The sequence below is a fragment of the Bombyx mori genome, chromosome 16, assembly GCF_030269925.1.
Source record: "Bombyx mori chromosome 16, ASM3026992v2".
Taxonomy (NCBI): domain Eukaryota; kingdom Metazoa; phylum Arthropoda; class Insecta; order Lepidoptera; family Bombycidae; genus Bombyx; species Bombyx mori.
In genome coordinates this window covers 7,619,275-7,639,766 of record NC_085122.1, presented here as the reverse complement: position 1 = coordinate 7,639,766, position 20,492 = coordinate 7,619,275, and the positions used below count along the sequence as shown (strand labels likewise).

At 41.5% G+C, this 20,492-nt stretch overlaps 1 protein-coding gene across 1 annotated transcript; it reads right to left on the bottom strand.

Annotated features, from left to right (window-relative positions):
• Positions 1–7,891: 7,891 nt before the first annotated feature.
• Positions 7,892–17,337, bottom strand: LOC110385679 (uncharacterized). The gene is made up of 6 exons (XM_062673062.1): positions 17,300–17,337; positions 13,281–13,392; positions 12,452–12,569; positions 11,172–11,306; positions 10,749–10,965; positions 7,892–8,605 (listed from the first exon to the last, which is right to left on the bottom strand). The coding sequence occupies exons 2-6, from the start codon at positions 13,352–13,354 to the stop codon at positions 8,451–8,453; spliced, it is 699 nt and encodes a 232-aa protein (XP_062529046.1). The 5' UTR covers positions 13,355–13,392; positions 17,300–17,337; the 3' UTR covers positions 7,892–8,450.
• Positions 17,338–20,492: the final 3,155 nt, after the last annotated feature.

The window sequence follows — 20,492 nt, the reverse complement described above, 5'->3', positions numbered from 1 at the left end:
AGGAAACGTCATCTATATATTAATACGTGAAGCAAAAACTTTGTATCCCTTTTTACGAAAATTGCGCGGACGGATGAGTATGAAATTTTCCACACTTATAGAGAATATAGAGAGAACTTCTTCTCTATGTTCTCTATAAGTGTGCTAATATTTTTTTTAAAATAATGCATAAAAGATACATTAATTCAATAAAGAAAACATTACACAACTACATACCATGTATTTGACGCACACACGCATGCATACTATTTATTGTCAAACATTTGTTCTTGACGTCTGTTGTCAAATTGAGAATAGATTAAATATTGTTTGTCTTTGTTAATATTTTTATAGTGTAGTCATGGCGAAATTTGTGATTATAGAAGTATAAAATACAATCATAATAGTGTACAAACTTACAACTCCAATTACTTATAGTCGAATTTCGACTACTGCGGGACCTCTAGTAATAATAATTTGGCTCCAAACAAATATTCCCTATACTATGGTAACCAATGACTGATATACATACATACTCGTCGAGAAGTCGTCGTGTTCCATTCTGTCCACAGGACACTTCCCGGGAATTTGGAAATTGGGCAAGGTTATCGCCTTGCCCAAACCCGGAAAGGATAGGAGAAATCCCTCCAGTTACCGTCCGATCACTTTGCTGTCGCATGTGGACAAGTTGTTCGAGCGGCTGCTGCTGAGAAGGATGTCGCCGTACATCATTCCCAGACCCGAGCAATTCGGGTTCCGCAGCGGTCACTCGACAACGCTGCAATTGGTCCGCGTTATGCACCACTTGGCGGATCGGTTCAACGCGCGCCAGTACACGGCCGCAGTTTTTCTCGATATCGAGAAGGCCTTCGACCGTGTCTGGCATACGGGACTGATCCACAAGCTGGTGCAGAACACGGACCTCCAGCACGCCTACGTGCGACTGCTGGGGTCGTACCTGGAGGGAAGATCCTTCTTTGTCGCGGTCGAGGGCGCCACGTTGTCGGTGCGCCCAGTCACGGCCGGAGTTCCTCAGGGAAGCGTCCTGGCACCATTCCTCTACGCTCTCTACACCAACGACATTCCCACGCTCGAGGGCAACCTTCAAGCGTGGGAAGTAGACGTGAAGTTGGCGCTGTTTGCCGACGACAGCGCCTACTTCTCGTCATCCAACGTCCCTTCTGCCGCCATTTCGAGGATGCAGAGGCTTTTAGACTTACTGCCACAGTGGCTGGACCGATGGAGGGTCGCGGTCAACGTGGGGAAGACTGCGGCTATGCTCTTCGGTCCGGTCCGCACAACAGTCGTCCCGGGACAGCTCAGTCTCCGTGGCGCTAATGTCGAGCTTAGATCTAGCATCCGGTACTTGGGGGTCAATATCGACCGGAGTTTGAGGATGACCGCCCACGCCAATACGGCGTTGGCGGCCGCTTGCTACGCGAGATTCCTCCACCGGCCGGTGTTGGCCTCCAGGCAGTCCGGTCAGGACTAAGCTCGGCAATTATAAGACGTATGTCCGTTCCCGTATCACGTACGCAGCTGCGGCCTGGTATCACCTCATCCCGCAGGGTATGCGGACGAGGTTACAGGTCCAGCAAAATCGGGCTCTTCGCACGATAGTCGGAGCAGGGCGTTACGTCAGAAATGACGTAAGCGCCCGGGATCTAGATGTGGAGTCGCTCGAGGAGTTCATCCGGAGGCTAGCTCGTAACATTTACGAGCGGGCTGACGCCAAATGGCGGTGGTGCGGCGGTGGTTCAGCGTTGTGGTGCGGACACCGTGCAGCGGTGGTTCGGCGATAGACATGAAATTATTTTTTTTATCAAAAAATTATAATTTCATTTTTACTCGGACTTGCGCTAGCGAAAACGAATTTAAGTATTTGCGCTTTTATTCGAAATGACAAACAAACCAAAGATACTGATTAAATTAAAACGTAAATTATTTATTATCGCCTGGGTAACTATACACAATTAACTCATGAATATAAACTTGAAAACATATTTTTTTCTTACAATAGTACGTCTTGAATATTAATTAACAGCTATCATTATTTTATATTTAAAATAAGAATATATGTACGTAAGATGGAACTTTTTTTATTGCTTAAAACGAGCTCACAGGCCACCTGGTGTGAAGTGGTTGCTGGAGCCCATAGACATTTACAACGCAAATACGCCACCCACCTTGGGATATAAGTTCTAAGATCTCAGTATAGTTACAACGGCTGCCCTACTATACCCTTCAAACCGAAATGGATTACTGCTTCACGGTAGAAATAGGCAGGGCGGTGGTACCTACCCGCGCAGGCTCACAAGAGGTCCTACCACCCATCTTAGCAATAAAAAAAAAGAACTACTACTACTACATAATATTTACTTCAATAAGCAAATACTTATCAACTAAGAAAAAGCTCCGCAGTAATTTTTTTATTGTCAATTTATACACTTCCAATGATAATTACACATATGATAACACACACACACGATAACACACTATTTTTTTTTATTTTTTTTTTATTGCTTTGATGGGTGGACGAGCTCACAGCCCACCTGGTGTTAAGTGGTTACTGGAGCCCATAGACATCCACAACGTAAATGCGCCACCCACCTTGAGATATAAGTTCTAAGGTCTCAAGTATAGTTACAACAGCTGCCCCACCCTTCAAACCGAAACGCATTACTGCTTCACGGCAGAAATAGGTGGGGTAGTGGTACCCACCCGCTAGGACTCACAAGAGGTCCTACCACCAGTAAATGAATTGTAAATGAATTAATGAATTGTAGTCATAATATACATTGTCAACTGTACTAATAATGCAGGGTGCATTAAACTAAAACGGGTAAAAACCAGCTATTAAATAAAAATTTAATTAGAATATTTAATTTTGAGCTCACCGAATTCTCGAATCATTCTAAGAATTTTATAATATTATTTTGTTTTTTCCGTCAAATTAACATACGTCGGACATCAACGCATGATGTCATAATAATATTTTTATATCATTATTTGCTTGGCGCACAATAAACGTGAAACATGTTATTCATTCTACTAGAGGTCCCGCAGTAGTCGAAATTCGACTATAATTAATTGGAATTGTAAGTTTGTACACTATTATGATTGTATTTTATACTTCTATAATCACAAATTTCGCCAAGACTACACTATAAAAAATATTAACAAAGACAAACAATATTTAATCTATTCTCAATTTGACAACAGACGTCAAGAATAAAAGTTTGACAATAAATAGTATGCATGCGTGTGTGCGTCAAATACATGGTATGTAGTGTGTGTAATGTTTTCTTTATTGATTTAATGTATCTTTTATGCATTATTTAAAAAAAAAATTAGCATTGTGCACTTCTTCTCTATATTCTTTATAATTGTGGAAAATTTCATACACCTCCGTCCGCGCAATTTTCGTAAAAAGGGATACAAAGTTTTTGCTTCACGTATTAATATATAGATATTCGCTAAGCATTTTCTTTAATTAAGAGTTGCCCGATTTTCAATTCCTATTTTCACTTTACACGTTACGATAAAGAAGTAATTTAGTCAGTTAATTAATTAATTTAGTTTAGGTTGGAAAGATGCAAGATAAACTCATGTACGATCTATCAGACTCAGACATAAATGACTAACGATCTTCAGACACTAACTCAGTCTTAATTGTGTTAAAATTACGAGTTTGTCATACCCTTCCTTTCAGTGAGTACTTTAGCTATGTAAATCATAATTCAATTCAAACACATTTCAACATTGGATCTCTGAAGACCCTTCCATTGTGTTGTGCCAATACTAGAAAAAATATAGATACAAAAATTGATCTGTTTCTCGGTTTCCTGTTTAGGTTTCGTATCTTAAAATTTATAAATGTATTCTGTGGCTGTGTACTTATACTTACAGCTTTGATAAGGAGCCGTTGCTGTCCCAATAGTGTTTTATTCAAAAATTTGAATTGAAAATCTCATTTAAGGGAATTTCATTTAGCAGTCACCAAGGACCATGGGTACCAAGAATTGAAAGATAATACAAAATTTAACAAAAGAGAAAACCAACTTCACGGAAACAAAACGAAAGCACCATCAACGTAGTCAAGGTTAATTATTTAATTATCCTCTAATAAGGCTTATATAAGCATTATTTCGGATAACTCAAAAAGCACTGGTCAGATCTTGATAAAATTTCAACGGAAACACAACAGACGCTAGTTTAAAAATAAAAAAAATCACCAAAACCGGTACAGCTACCTTCTAATTGAGAACCTATTTTTATTTGAGGTCGTTTAAAAATGTAATTAGGTACATGAATCACTAATTTTGAAAATTTGTAAAAGTTGAATTCTGGTGAAATTTTGTTAAAGTTTTGTTAAAATGGGTCATTGTTACTTTACTCCCAATTCTTAAGAGCATATTTGAAGAAAGCCACATTATAGCGCTATGTAAATATACCTACAGAAAAAATAAAATAAAAGTAATTGCTAACGTAATGCGAGCCTACGCTGACGGGCACACGGCTATTTGTGGATGTACACTATATATATATATCTAGCTATCATGTCGATGGAAGAAAACGGAATTGTCGTAACTTGAAAAATCCAACTTTACATCACAGTCATAAAACCATTTCAAAAATTCATAGCTCGTGTTAAATTTATAGAGATAGAAAGATCAAAATAGGTTTTTTTTTTTTTATTGCTTAGATGGGTAGACGAGCTCACAGCCCACCTGGTGTTAAGTGGTTACTGGAGCCCATAGACATCCACAACGTAAATGCGCCACCCACCTTGAGATATAAGTTCTAAGGTCTCAGTATAGTTACAACGGCTGCCCCACCCTTCAAACCGAAACGCATTATTGCTTCACGGCAGAAATAGGCAGGGCGGTGGTACCTATCCGCGCGGACTCACAAGAGGTCCTACCACCAGTAATTACGCAAATTATAATTTTGCGGGTATGAAATTTGATGAAAAAAATATATATGAAAAATATAATCGTAGTAAACCGAGACCCAGATTGATTGAGGCGGTATTTTTTTAATACCAGAATAGGGTTAAAAGTGATTTAGCCCAAAATTCAAGTTACGACATTTCCGAATTCACCCGATGTATTCCGGTTGCAAGATGGGACAGTCATGTACTATGCAATTCCCACTTAACCTAGTATCTAATAGTGGGTGGTAGTATACAACTTGCTAAATCAATGGGCTTCCGTGTTAACTTACTACGAAGTAAGTCAGTTATAGCAACTTTTTTTTTTGTTATAGCAACTATGTATAACACTAAAATAAACCTTTTCAAATACTTCTTTAGCATGTTTTTATATTCGTCGTCACCTTGATGCGACCAACAGTCAAGTATGTTCCAAGTATTTGCGATGCACTTACGCAGATCCTGACGCAATAGTTCTCGAGTTCTGTTTGAACGTTTACTAAATCAAGGCCGTATCATTCAGTTCCATCCAAGATTCGACAGAAATGCTCTATTGTATTTCATGGAGACAGAACGAATAAAGTTTTAGCTTGTATTACTTATTAAGTGCGCTCACAGTGCCTCACCTTGCTTAAATAATTACCAGAGACAATTTACATTACAACGTGAATGTCACCATCAACTTTGAGACCAAATTATTATTTGCGTAATTACTAGTGGTAAGATCTCTTGTGAGTCCGCACGGGTAAATACCACCACCCTGCTTATTTCTGCCGTGAAGCAGTAATGCGTTTCGGTTTGAAGGGTGGGGCGGTCGTTGTAACCATACTGAGACCTTGAAGTTTATATCTCAAGGTGGGTGGCGCATTTACCTTGTAGATGTTTATGGGCTCCAGTAACCACTTAACACAGGCGGGCTGTGAGCTTGTCCATCCATCTAAGCAATAAATAAAAAGACATGACTTGAGGCCTGGTCTATCGCTTACCGTAATGGTCGACGAAGAGAGGTTTTCGCCCACGACTCCACCCCTGAGGTGGTCGCTTATCCGATACTTATCGCGGTCTCCTTCCCAACCTCTCCCGTGTTCTTTGAGAGGTAGGTCTTGGAGGCCATTAGTGAATGATTGCGGGTCTCACACAGCCAGTGCGCCACCTCAGAGTGGAAAGTCGTCGGAGGTTATAGGATATTCGGCCCCAGTCCGAAAAACTGGACGCATTAAAAACTCGCTGTTTCTAAATTAAGTGAACAGTGGCTTAGCATTTCAAAATAGAAGCAATAAAAACACGTACAAGAATATAAACAAAGCAGTCACTAAAATGAATTTGCCTCAATCCACCATAACCAAATATAAAAATGGTAATTCGGTAAGTACTGCTTAAATTAAGACAATGACAAAAACAAGTGTTGCGTACGAACATGGACAGTGAATATGAACAGTGTTTAATCTATCTTCTTCTTCTATGAATTGCTCTTCGTTAGTCTCGCTAAAACTCGAAAACGGCTGGACATATTTGGCTAATTTTGGTCTTGAATTATTTGTGGAAGTCCAGAGAAGGTTTAAAAGGCAGATAAATGAATGAAAATGTTCGGAATTAAATAAAAATAACAATTTTGTTTTCCCTTTGATGTGTCCCCCGTCGGACGGATTCCTTTTGTTTGTTTTAAGTTTATTTTATACTAGCGACCCGCCCTCGCTTCGCCTCGGAAACATTAAAACACACATGAAACCAAAAAAATAATAATTAAAAATTAAAAAAAGTAGCCTATGTTCATCAGGGACAACGTCGGCTTCTAATGGAAAAATAATTTTTGAAATCGGTCCAGTAGTTTCGGAGCCTATTCGAAACAAACAAACAAACAAACAAATCTTTCCTCTTTATAATATTAGTATAGACGAAAACTTAGGTCTTTTATTTATCGATTGAGGCACTACGAAGTCTGCCGGGTCAGCTAGTATTAAATAAAAATAATATAACCAATAAACTAAATTACAGAACAAATAAATCGACCCCCTGTTCCACTGGGCAAATCCACTGGGCTACCATTTTTTTAGGAATAAAGAACTGGCTTTCCCGCTTAACCGGACGGGTGGGCGTTCTCGGGCTAATCAAGGAGGGGATAATAAGCAAAGCTAAGTTGCTGCCTAATATAGGAGACTATTTTCAAGCCTCGTTTGGAGGACATAATATCATGGCACTTAGAAACATGTGGTATGTCTTTCTTAAGATATTGGTGGGCACCCTTGTACATAGGATCCCAAGAGTCCAAGTGTCATCGGTTATTTACCCCTAATATAATATAATACTAATAGTTACTTTTGTCAGAGTCTACTTTTAATCACAGCTTCGTGTGATTGGTAACAGAACAGGACTTCTCTTAGGTACTTTAGTCTTAGCCAAATTGCAAAGACTTGAATTTTACGATTTTTTCCAATTAACACAATAAGCATAAAATACCTTGTAACTCTTTCATATTCGATGGTGGTAGTAATATAGCCTGTGTTCTTGTCTCTCTCCCAGATTTTTATATTTGGCGAGCTCTACTCCTACATGTTAGGATACTATTGTTTTGCTATAAATAGTTCATGTCTTTTGATCTAAAGATAGGGTAGATTGGATGTTAACAAGACAGGATAACGGTTAGTCAGAATTGAAACTCTGACGTCACGGCTCAAGGTGTTTTTTTTTATTGCTTAGATGGGTGGACGACAGCCCACCTGGTGTTAAGCGGTTACTGGAGCCCATAGACATCTACAACGTAATTGCACAAGGTCTCAAGTATAGTTACAACGGCTGTCCCACCCTTCAAACCGAAACGCATTACTACTTCAGGGCAGAAATAGGCGGGGTGATGGTACCTACCCGCGCGGACTCACAAAAGGTCCTACCACCAGTAATATATTACTTTATTTATTTCGACTATTTGATCACAAACTTATGTTTCAATAATAGTCGGAAGCTTACTTCATTTAAACGCCATTCTTTTGGTATTAAGTACTGTTTTTATTTACGTTTTGTAGAAATAAACACTTAAGTTTTTATTTTATTTAATTCGCACAGCAAAACTAGTTTCTTGTGAGTAATAAGTGAATTCATACAATGAATGGCATAATATCAATCAATCAATATTATATATATAACTTGAGCACTCCAACTCAAATCAATATCGGAGTTGCAATGAATTTACCTACAGAAATCGCTTACCACAATATGTGCAATTAAATCACTTTGATTTATTGTAGACAAAATTACATTTTGGTCCAAGTGGCATAAATTAAAAAACTAATTTTTTTAAACAAATACGAAAGCTTACACTTATTCGTATGCGCCTATGGATATGTATTAATTAGATCAAAATCTACTAAGTTATTTGTAACAAGTTTTATGAAAGAAAAAAAAACCTAATACGTCTCTCCTTCAACATTCACAAAATATCACTTGGATCAAGTAACCATTCCATCGTCGATATTAGTTTATTAATATTTAAAAAAAAAGCTGAACCCTCGAAGCCTACTAACTGTACTAAATTAATCACTTTTCAATCCACATGTATATTTCTGAACGACCCGGTCATTCCCATGTACATTTCATTGAACTGTCCTTGCGGTCTTAATTTTTCATTTGTCCCATTTTTGTAAACTTTTTTAAAATATTCCAAGTTTTCTTTCGATGTGAATACCTCAGTCCATTGATCTGTAAAGTAAAACGTGCTTAAGTTTAACACTAGACTTTTCACAATATGCATTCGTAGAGTATTGGAGTTCTTTGGACACATTGCTCGAAAGGAGGGTCACAATCTTGAGCAGCTGATGATGAGAGGCGAGAGAGAAGACAGACGTCGAGGATGCAGTCTCACGAGATGGTCGAACCAAATTCGATCTTGTCTAGACATCAAGTTCCACGACGCCCTCCATGAGGCCAAGGGTCGCAACGGATGGAGAACAATTGTACAAGAGATATTGATGCAGCGGCTGGAGGGTAGGCTGATTTTGGAAATCATTAAGCGCTTGCAGTAGACTATCAATGTTAATCATAAATTGGTGCCATAAATATCTAATGAATCCAATGCCATCACGATCATCTTTGGTACGGTATCTTGTATATAATATGGTATCAATATCTTATATAAAAACAGGTACATGTTTTGATCATATTGGATATAAGTATACTGCTTATCATAGCTTTTCAAAGTAGGTTCACAATCAAACTACAAAAATAATTTATGGGATAGAATTGCATTTTTTAATACATGGCAATGGAATTTGGTAAGCTTTACTACGAATCATTAGTCTGTTAATCGGATATGTTATTTAATATTCTGTTATCGATATTATAATATTTATTTATTTATTCAACTTTATGCACAAAGGTACAATGGCGGACTTAGTGCCTGAGGCATTCTCTACCAGTCAACCGAGTGTGGTGTAGAGAGAACTATCGTAAGAACATTACTTATTGCTATATATCTATAAATCACTGTCATATATATTCACATACATACGTATAATCATATACACATTTATACTCAACATAAAAATATAATATATTTATCAGAGAAAAAGAACAATATAGTATAGAATATAAAAAGAATAAGTATAAGAGAATAGTATATTGCACAGAACACACTAGATTGCGAGTCTAATTTTTAAGTTTCCGCCAATTCATTTAGAAAAAGTTTCCGATCCTTTATTTTGAAAGTTAGGCGATCAGTAATCACCCTAACATTAAGAGGTAGTGAATTCCAAAGTTGAACAGATTGAACTACAAAATACGAACGGACAAATTAATTAAAGTTGTACGTGGACAATGAAAAAGCAAATTATTAGAGGAACGCAAGTCCTTACCATGCGAAGAATGTAAATATTTAAAGTACTGAGTCAGATAGGAGGGAGGAGTTGGGCATATCAGTATAGAGTGAAGTGTAATAAGAGCATATAGGCAGTCGCGTAGAAGAAGAAAATTTATTTCGGAACTGCGAGTAGACACGTGCTAATACTTGCGAAGATTAAAAATAAATCGAATACAGTTGTTGAGAAGGCGGTCGAGTTTGTTCAAAGGGTCTACATTCAGGTCAAGATAACACACATCGCCATAGTCAATCATAGGAAGGATTAAAGCTTGAACAAGCAGCACCTTTATCTTGAAAGGGAGAAGGTTCTTGAAGCGATAAAGGGCACGCAGAAATCCAGTAATCTTCCGACTAAAGTTCACCAACTGTACCGTCCAATCAAGTCTAGAATCCATATACAGTCCAAGATTTTTGACTGATGGGCTCAGAGGCACAATTGCTCCATTATAAGTTACGGGTGAAAGTGAGTTAAAACTATTCGTCCCGACAAACGGCGACTACCAATAATAATCGCCTGACATTTTGTTGGATTGACCGTCAAACCAAACCTACCAGACCAAGCGCATATAGCCTCTAGATCCCCATTCACTCTGCGAACCGCTTCAGTCACACAGTCCACAGTAGCCTGCGAGTATAGCTGAAGGTCATTAACGTACAGGTGATACGAACACTGAAAGAACAGAGTTATGAGATTGATAAAGGTAAAGAAAAGCAAAGGAGTGTGATTCTGACTTGAAGGACACCAGTATCTAGGTCACGCCATGAAGACGAAGACTCATCAATGCGAACCGATTGCTGACGCCCTCGAAGATATGACGTAAACCATATAGTACCTCAGGTGAAATCATAAGATGGGACAGAATAGATTAAAGGATTTCGTGACTAACAGTATTAAACGCATTAGAGAAATCAACAGCATGATTCTAGTATCCTCCATTCCAGCCCTAATCTCACCTGTCACTTCTGTACTTTTTTGAATAAACTCACCGTGCAAAGTAACTATAGATCTTTCTGAACCACCTAATTCAACAGGAAGAATGTCCCTTAAAACGTGCTTGTGAAGTGATTCCAAATCGTTGTGTACAAAGATCCTATTGCTAATTTTAGCTCCAAATACTGGTTTGAACATCCCAATTATCACACCATTCAGCTTACTATTAGATGTTATTATGTGAATTCCCTTAATTCTAGTTGAGTACCCAAGCTGAAACAAAGAAAATTCAATTTTATTTTTGCTACATTAAAGTGCAAATTGGGGGATAAGCTAATTAGCTTACGGTGCATCTGGTATTAAAAGTGTATTTTGTGTCAAAAAGTGAAGGTATGTTCTTTTCATTGATGGAGTAGGTGCAGACAACAAGGCTTCAAGCTATTGAAAAATAAATTTGTAGACTTTCAAAGTGAACTCACAGTGAGAATGGTACACATTTCAGTTATTTCAAACATGTTAATAGCAGGAATTAATTCTTTTAGCGAAACGTTTCTAAAGTCGAGTATACCAATAAATCCATTGCAATAATCGTGTGCTTTAATGTACTCACAGACCTGAAAAATAACAATTAAAGCTTTTTTTTCATTTTGGAAATTGGTTTCCATAACCCAGCACCGAAAATATAATAGTAAACACCGTAATAGTAAAATCTGGTTTTCACTGGTGGTAGGACCTCTTGGGAGTCCGCACGGGTAGGTACCACCACCCCGCCTATTTCCGCCGTGAAGCAGTAATACGTTTCGGTTCGAAGGGTGGGGTAGCCGTTGTAACTATACTGAGATCTTAGAACTTATATCTCAAGCAGGGTGGCGCATTTACGTTGTAGATGTCTATGGGCTCCAGTAACCACTCAACACCAGGTGGGCTGTGAGCTCGTCCATCCATCTAAGAAATAAAAAATAAAAAAAACCTACTTTCTTTATTAAAAAAAAAATCGTTACTAAATTGGGTTGCATTCAAAATGATATTTATTTTGGTGATAATTAAAAAATTATTTCATTTAATACGAATATGAATAATTACCTTCGTTATAGTTTCAGAAATCAGAAATGGAATATACAATGCACAATAACAAAATATAATGATAAAAAATATTGATTGAGAATAGAATAGGATTGGCACTTAGAGCTCAGGTCCTAAGATGGATGCTGTCATTTACCCTATTTATATTTATAGGTTTTGGCAAACACTTAATACCAACCCAACACTAGCGGCCCGCTCCGGCTCCGCCCGGATCAACAAAAATTTCAATGATATTTGACGTTTTATTTTTTAAATAAAAGAACACTTATTGTGGCATAACTATAATAGTTAGACATAATATGCTGTCGCGACACTTTTTGTAAATAATAATGTGTTCTACAAAGTCGTAGTACATTATTTTATTCTATCATCAATAGTTTTCGCAGGACACGCGATGTAAAGAATATTTTAGGTAATTTTTTAACGCCTTGGGTTACATTATTGGAGTTTTAGTAAGGATCTCTAATTTTTTCAAAAAATATTTTAACCTATCTCACTCGGGAATAGTGTAGCTCCCAAACAGTGAAAGAATTTTTTAAATCGGTTCAGTAGTTTCGAAGCCTATTCAGTACAAACAAACAAACAAATCTTTCCTCTTTATAATATTAGTATAGAAGTATTTTGGCAGTCACGAAATCAGAGAGCTCTTCTACAGTGGCTAATAAAAAAATCTCACCAAAACTCCATTTTTGTAGCAGTCTGTTAATATCTTCGACGTTACAATATTACTGAGAAAGCGAAACACGAAAACTCTGTAGTGGTCCTCTGTAAGCTTGGGCAGTAGTCCTTGGGCACTGAAAAATCCATTAAAATGAAACTTTCCAAGCAGGTTTCTATTCTTTTATTTCGACATGCTTATTACAGTATTGATTTTAGATATATTTAAAACTCCAAAATTATTAAAAACTTAAAAATATTACATTCATATCATTGCATAAAGCCTTAACTAAGTAAACAGTTTCATATACATATAAATTCCTCTTTAAACAATTCGAAATGAAAATTTTTCCTTAGCAATTACCACATGCATAAAAATACTAAATTAAAAAATAATGGCGTTGTGTGAATTGATCGAGAATCGATCTATTCGTAAACTGATTGAGATTGAGACCTTAGAACTTATATCTCAAGATGGATGGCGCATTTACGTTGTAGATGTCTATGGGCTCCAGTAACTACTTAACACTAGGTGGGCTGTGAACTCGTCCACCCATCTAAGCAATAAAAAAAAACGTTCTATTTGTCCAAATAAAGTAATAATTCATCTATTTATCTGTATGTATCTTACGTGAGCATTTATATTATATGAATATCAAATTAAATAGTTCTATTAGCAAAATATCTAACAAGAAAAACATGTCGAAACTTTTTGATTCGCCTTTAAAACTCCTGAAATCATATTTTACGATAGTAGATGACTAATAGTAAATGCAATATAATAAAAATATAGAGTAAATAAATAATCAGTAAATAATAAAATAAACAGTAAATATAAACATACTCACATGAAGCCCTTGGAGTCATTGAAATGATTTTTAGCGTCGTATCTGTCAAAAGCATGCGGCAATAAAGTTTTCATTGTACATAGTTTCTCGATCTGGTTCTTTGCTCGTTCTACTTTTTTTTTTTTTTTTTTTTTTTTTTTTTTTTTATGATTGAAAGTTTACTGGTGGCCCGAAGGCCTTTCCAGTTTCACCAGGACAGGTGGGCGAGCAAAGGCTCAGCCAAGAGGGGTGGGATTTGCTAACAACTGCCCGAGCGCCTCCGAAGGAGACCTAACAACTCAAGAGCAATTGTTTCGCGAATGAATCTACTACCGGATCGGAATCGCGACCCGCTGAGAAGATCCGGCGAGAAACTCAGCGGGCTGATGCATGGGTTAGGTTGCACGTCGACCTCTTTGTCGAGTTCGACGAGTACGGTTACCGGGGTCCCTAAGCCTGCCCCTAGTATTAGAGCTGAAGGCATCTAATGCAAAGGTTATTGGATCTGATGGATCCGTAAGGACGTGTCTAGGGCGTCGACGGTGACTGGCTCCTGCATGATCAGGATTCGGGGAGTAGTCAGCGGCGGCAACGATAAGGCGATTATCATGACGCATAGCCTTATCGAAGTATCGTTCCGACGCTGACTTCATGTATTTCCGAATTGATTCGAGGCCCAGGTCGTCGTGTAGGTCAACGTTCCTCACGAACCACGGAGCCCCGACAGCTAACCTGCAAAAGCGGGATTGTAGGGATTGGAGGGTGTCTATGTGTGTGCGGGCCGCGTGAGCGAACACCACACTCGCGTAAGTCATGACGGGCCTTATGCAAGTTTTGTAAAGTGTCACCTTGTTCCGAAGGGACATTTTACTCCGCTTACAGATCATGGGGTAGAGTCTACCGAGAATAAACGCGGCACGGTCACGGACTGATTTTATATGCGGGCGGAATGTCATCGATGCATCCAGGGTAACGCCCAGGTACTTGACCTTCCTGGCCCAGGGTATGGGTTGTCTAAAGAGAGTAATCGGGGGTGTGAGATTCCTCCTCCTAATCCGGGAGGAAATCCGTGTGGAGCTTCCCCTCTGAAATAGCACCGCAGTACTTTTCGCTGGGTTGATGTCTATGCGCCATTTTCGGAACCACTGTCCTAGGGCTAGGGCTGCGCTCTGAAGCTTCTTCGCGATTAGGGACTTATTTCTACTAGAATAGTAAACAGTCGTGTCGTCGGCGAATAAAGCTAAATGGGTCGGCGGCGACCGGGGAATATCGTTGACGAATAAGCTAAATAGGAGGGGTGAGAGGACAGAGCCTTGCGGGACTCCAGCTGTGAGAGGTCGTGGGGAGGAGCGGGTTCCCTCGACTCGATATCGAAAAGAGCGGTTCGACAAGAAGTCCCGTATGATGAGCACGAGACTATCCGGCACGCCCATGTTGAATAGTTTGAAAATCAAACCATTGTGCCAGACTTTGTCGAACGCTTTTGCGACGTCGAAGAAGAGAGCTCCCGTGTATAACGGTTTTGGTCGATTAAGCCCCACAAGAATGTGCTCCGTGAGGCGGTGCACCTGTTGAACGCATGAGTGATTTGTACGGAATCCGAATTGTTCATCGATAAGAATGCCCTTGGATGAGACGAAGTCTCTGAGGCGTTTGTAGAGCAGACGCTCATACAGTTTGCCTAGAGACATGAGGAGGCTAATCGGGCGGTAGCTCGTCGGATGATTTTTTGGTTTACCGGGTTTATGTATGCCGATAACGTCCGCTTCTTTCCACACCGCGGGAAAGATACAGTTCGCCATAGCGGCATTGAAAATAGATGCCAACATCACGATGAGTTGGACGGGTAGAAGTTTAATAACGCGGTTGGATATACCGTCGGAACCGGGAGCCTTGCGAGGACGTAGGTCTTTGATCAAGTCTTTAACTTCCATCGGGGTGACGGGTGGTAACGCATCAGAGGGTGGCAAGGAGGCTCTGCGTTCTACCTCACTGTCTACTAATTCTACATGAACAGGGTCCACGGATTGAGTGCTGGGCGTGCACTGGGTTTGCAATGTATCGGCCAGCAGCTCTGCTTTTTCGTCATCATCGAACGCCGCGAGTCGGCCTGAGGGGCCTACGAGGGGGGGCATAGTTACTACCGTATCCGATTTGAGAGTACGAGCTAAGCGGTAGTAAGACCTTTGAGAGGGCGCGAGTCCTTCTAAGAAATCAGACCATCTGGCATCTCGGACTTCGGTGATGCGAGACTTTACGTCGCGTTGTAGGGCACGCATTCGAATACGATTTTCCGCGGTAGGATACCTATCGTACGCACGGATCGAGGCGTTCTTAGCTCTAAGGAGTTCCCTAATATCGTCGGGCAATTTGAAGCGGTGAAGGAAGTCCTCCGCTACAACTTGCTTCGATGACCTATCTAATGTCGAGGTGATGTGTGACGTTACGATGTCTATGGCTTCAGCGGTATCCTGAGGAGACGGGATAGAGTCCGGACTAAACGGAAGCGATGGTGGATCAGATTCAGCCAGGCTGATGCCCAGCGTGTGCCAATCCACCACAGTCCTCGTGACGGGAACGGAATCGGGAGCGCGACCGAGCTTCATAACGACGGGACGGTGGTCTGAATCTAACTCTGAAACTACTTCGATCGAGTGTAAGCGCAGAGTTACGTTTTTTAATAACGCTATGTCGAGTATATCCGGGCGATGCGCGATATTTAGCGGGTAGTGAGTCGGGGTTAGCGGAGCGACGATATCGAAGGCGAGATCATCGACTAACGCGTCAAGCCGCCTGCCATTCGGGGTTGTGGTGTGTGAGTTCCACCTGATGTGTTTACAATTTAGGTCGCCCGCCAGAATGACAGAGCTCCCCATACCGAGCAGCGCCTCGATATCACTGCTTAGAACGATCTTATCCGGTGGAAGATAAACGGACGCGATAACGATCGGCGCGTGTCCCGTCAGTGAGATTCGGCACACTGATGCTTCGATATTAGCGAGCGCGGGAGGATCGAGCGGGACGCAATGCAGGGCTCTTCTATAGTAAATGACGGTACCACCACCACGGGCAGAGAGCCTGTCGTTCCTGACCATGTTATAGTTCGCGATTTTAGGGTCACGGCGCGCGGGCTTAAGTAGGGTCTCCTGCACTAAAAAGATATCAATTTGGTGGTCACGCAAAAAGTCAGAAACCTGATCACGTTGATTTGCGAGACCGTAAGCGTTAAAAAATCCTATCGTTACGGATAGGGGCTTTATTCTACTTATATACGCCATTGATTACCGGCGGAGTGAGGGGAGGACGTACGTATTTAATGACGCGTATACGTCGGCGTATTCCTGCACAACGGCGATAAAGTGTTGTGCAGTGGAGGCAGCGCGAATGGCGTCGCCCAAAGCGTTAACGCGCTCAAAGTTGATCGACTGAAAGAAGTCGATCGCTAAAGCGAGATTGTCGGACGCGGTCGGAGGGCAAGTCGCGGGAGAGGGACGAGTCGCGGGGGCGGGACGAATCGCGGAGGAGGGAGTTGTAGCCGTGTTCGTGTACGGCAGCGGTTTTGCCCAGGCCGAGACACTGGGCACCGCCGCCGGAACGAACGCTGGCTTAGCCTGCGACGCAGAGGGTGCCGAGGCTTTGATGTCTGGGCCGGAAGCTCGGAGGCGGTTTTGGCGGGCGACGCGGCGATTTATTTTAGGGGCTCGGGGGCAACCACGGTAATTCGCGGGGTGACCCTGTGTTCGACACAGGACGCAGCTAGGCGGTTCCGTCGCGGTTTTTTGGTCGCGAGCGCAGAGGGCCGTGGCGTGATCGCCCAAACACTTAACACATCGGGGGCGCGCGTGACAGTTACGGGAAGAGTGCCCGTACAATTGACAGTTATGGCACTGGCTAGGAGTGCCTTTTTTATGGGGGGCTTCGACAGCGATACCAGAGAGCCTACAGACGGTCTGTGTGTTAAAGATTTTCTTACCCTCGGGGGTAGGCTGGAGAGCGACTAGAACCATATTATATGGCTCCCTACCGCGAGCTCGTTCTACTGAGCCCTTCAATAAGATTATTGTTCTTTCCAAAACCTCCCTGGCTGTTGATATAAAACAATATAAGATAATTCACGAATAAGTATATTCAAACATTTTTTTCGAACTAATAGTAAAAAGCCTTTTATAGCGCGTACGTTTTTATTTTTTTTTTTTTTTATTGCCCTTGTAGGCTGACGAGCATACGGCCCACCTGATGGTGAGTGGTTACCGTCGCCCATGGACTTCAGCAATGCCAAGCCGCTGCCTACCACTTAATACTCTCCACAAGCCTCGTTTGAAGAAGGACATGTCATAGCGCTCAGGAAACACCGTGGAGGGGAGCTCATTCCATAGCCGAATGGTACGTGGCAAAAAAGACCTCTGGAAACGCACTGTGGATGACCGCAGTGGCTCCAGGTAGTATGGATGAACTCTACTCTGGTGGCGGGCGGTGCGATGGTAAAAACGAGATGCCGGTATCATCTCGAACAATTCCTCAGAGCACTCCCCATGGAACATACGGTACAAATTTAAATATAATTTAAAGGCGCCGATGTATTTTGACCAAGTAATTGAACATAATATTTTTTTTATTTTTTTTTTATTGCTTAGATGGATGGACGAGCTCGCAGCCAACCTGGTGTTAAGTGGTTACTGGAGCCCATAGACCTCTACAACGTAAATGCGCCACCCACCTCGAGATATAAGTTCTAAGGTCTCAGTCTCAGTATAGTTACAACGGCTACCCCACCCTTCGAACCGAAACGCATTACTGCTTCACGGCGGAAATAGGCGGGGTGGTGGTACCTACCCGTGCGGACTCCCAAGAGGTCCTACCACCAGTGATTACGCAAATTATAATTTTGCGGATTTGGTTTTTATTACACGATGTTATTCCTTCACCGTGGAAGTCAATCGTGAACATTTGTTGAGTACGTATTTCATTAGAAAAATTGGTACCCGCCTGCGGGATTCGAACATCGGTGCATCACTACATACGAATGCACCGGACGTCTTATCCTTTAGGCCACGACGACTGCCATAGACCACCTCAACCGATATAATATGACAGCAATCTTAACCAAAGTTTTTTTCTTTCTTTTTCATATTCCCTATTGTTATCTCGTTTTGTATCGGTGACAGCGACTATGTAGACAAGCCGCCTGTAATTAACTTTGCGCGTTTGTACAGTATTGGGAAATAGGAACCTATAGACACCCTAGAACGTCATCCAATTTGTCAATTCCTGTCGCCCGTGATAGTACTTCACATACTGTGTAATGCATGGTTTATGAAAAATCTGAACGCAGAGTCTTGTAAAGATGCTCTCCAGGACCAAAGTATCCAGTGAACGCTCCAAATAGAATTGTGATCTGACCTTAATAAAGCCCAGCACCTTTGTTTGTATTATTATCTTTTGGGAGATGTGCCCTAGGTGCTATTTCGATTCCAAAAAGGCGGAGTTTGGCGTAGTCTCTCAGCACACTATAAACCTTCCATCGTTCGAATTATTGTTCATTCAGAACCTTTTTTTTGCTAGTTCATCAGCCTTTTCATTGCCCTCGTTTGCAAAATAACTTATAATTGTATTGCTAAGACTACACACAGAAGTAGTATACTAACGAAATGGTTCCCAACTCACAAAAGTCAACAGTATGGTAAAAATCGTGCAATTTTAATAATACTAGAGGATACTACGAGATAATAGTAGTGGATAAAATTATAATTAGGCAAGTAAGTCAAATAAATAAGTAGTTTTTTGATGATTTTCCGTGTGATACGACGTTGTTACTATCCTTGTGTATCGATATTTTAGGCTATACATTATTGAAATATTTTATGCTATCGGTATTTGGCAATGAAGTGTCTCACGTAAATATTTTGAATTTAATCGTGAATATTCATATCGATTATAGAACCCTTCATCATACCTGGGCCAACATAACACAAATACTCGATTAGTTTTAATGTAAGTATATGAATAAAATTGAATGTTTGTATCTACGTGTTTTTAAGTCATTAATTATTATCATTTTTGTGAAGGAAGAATTACTGGTCGCCCTAAGGCCTTTCCAGATTCATCAGAATAGATTATCGAGCTAAGGATTAACCAGGAGGGAAGGAAGCTATTTGCTAACAGCTACCCGAGCGCCTCCAAAAGAGACCTAACCACTCAAGAGCAACTGCTTCGGGAATAAATCTACTACCGGACCGGAATCGCGACCCGCTGAGAAGATTAGACGAGAAACTCAGTGATCTGTGTCTGTATTACACCTACCCGCGGGAATTTATAATACGGCCTATCCCTAGTGATCATACAAGATTATGAAATTTGCGAATTTGTTTTTGTATTCTATAGCAGATATTGCAACATTTAAACTGAATCTCGTGATGCTACTAGCTCCTGTTTTTTTTTTTTTTTGTCAGGAGGAAATCGCCGGACTTCCGCCCTCCACTGGGGATAGAGGGCGGAGCATGTCAGAGTCGAACTGACTAAAACCTCCTGTCGCTCAACAACCAACGTCCAAACCTCGCATGAGACAGAACTCATGAAGAGGCAAAGGGGGGAAAGTGAAGCGTTTAGTGCGGAGCACATCTCTCCCATCACCCTCCCCCTCGGGACGCCGGATCGGCGGTCGTCGGCGCCAGGACCACCAGCCGTCTCGGTCGGCAGGCTATCCGAAGCCCGCCTAGACGGCGCCGGTTAGAGTGAGCTATCCTACGGAATACCCCGCTGGACCAGAACCAGCGTGGGTCGAGGATAGCCGGCCTTCCATCATCCGGATGCTCTTGCGTAAAACGCGTGCAGAGCAGCTTGCACGTCGTCTTCTTAGGGCCCCTCGCCGGTCCCCAGACCGACATGTGAGGGGGGACCCGAAACACTTAGAGAGCCAGGGCTTAGGCGAGATCCACCTCCCTGGCTCCCGCTCGACGGCGGCGGGATTGTGCGTCTCTCGCGCGCCCCGGCGCCTCCTTCTGCGAGATGGTGCACTCGCAGAAGTCGAGCATCGCCTTCCACGACTCGTCGTCGCCGAGCATCGATGCCACAACACTCGGCAACGACAAGTCGTTTCCTACTTTTGCGACGAGGACACGGCGCCACCCCTCCCATGCGGGGTAGGCGACGAGCGTATGCTCTGCCGTGTCCAAGTCGCAATCACAATGGTGGCACTCTGCCGTCGGCTCGGCTCTGATCCGGTGCAGGAACTCA

What these genes read in the sequence shown, in the direction of transcription:
- LOC110385679 (XM_062673062.1), bottom strand. Translation starts at nt 13,354, where the DNA reads ATGAAAACTTTATTGCCGCATGCTTTTGACAGATACGACGCTAAAAAT. An exon ending in AATGACTCCAAGGGCTTCAT is followed by an intron (nt 12,570 to 13,280) that starts GTGAGTATGTTT and finishes TGGATTTTTCAG; the next exon opens with TGCCCAAGGACTACTGCCCA. An exon ending in AAATGTGTACCATTCTCACT is followed by an intron (nt 10,966 to 11,171) that starts GTGAGTTCACTT and finishes TCTTTGTTTCAG; the next exon opens with CTTGGGTACTCAACTAGAAT.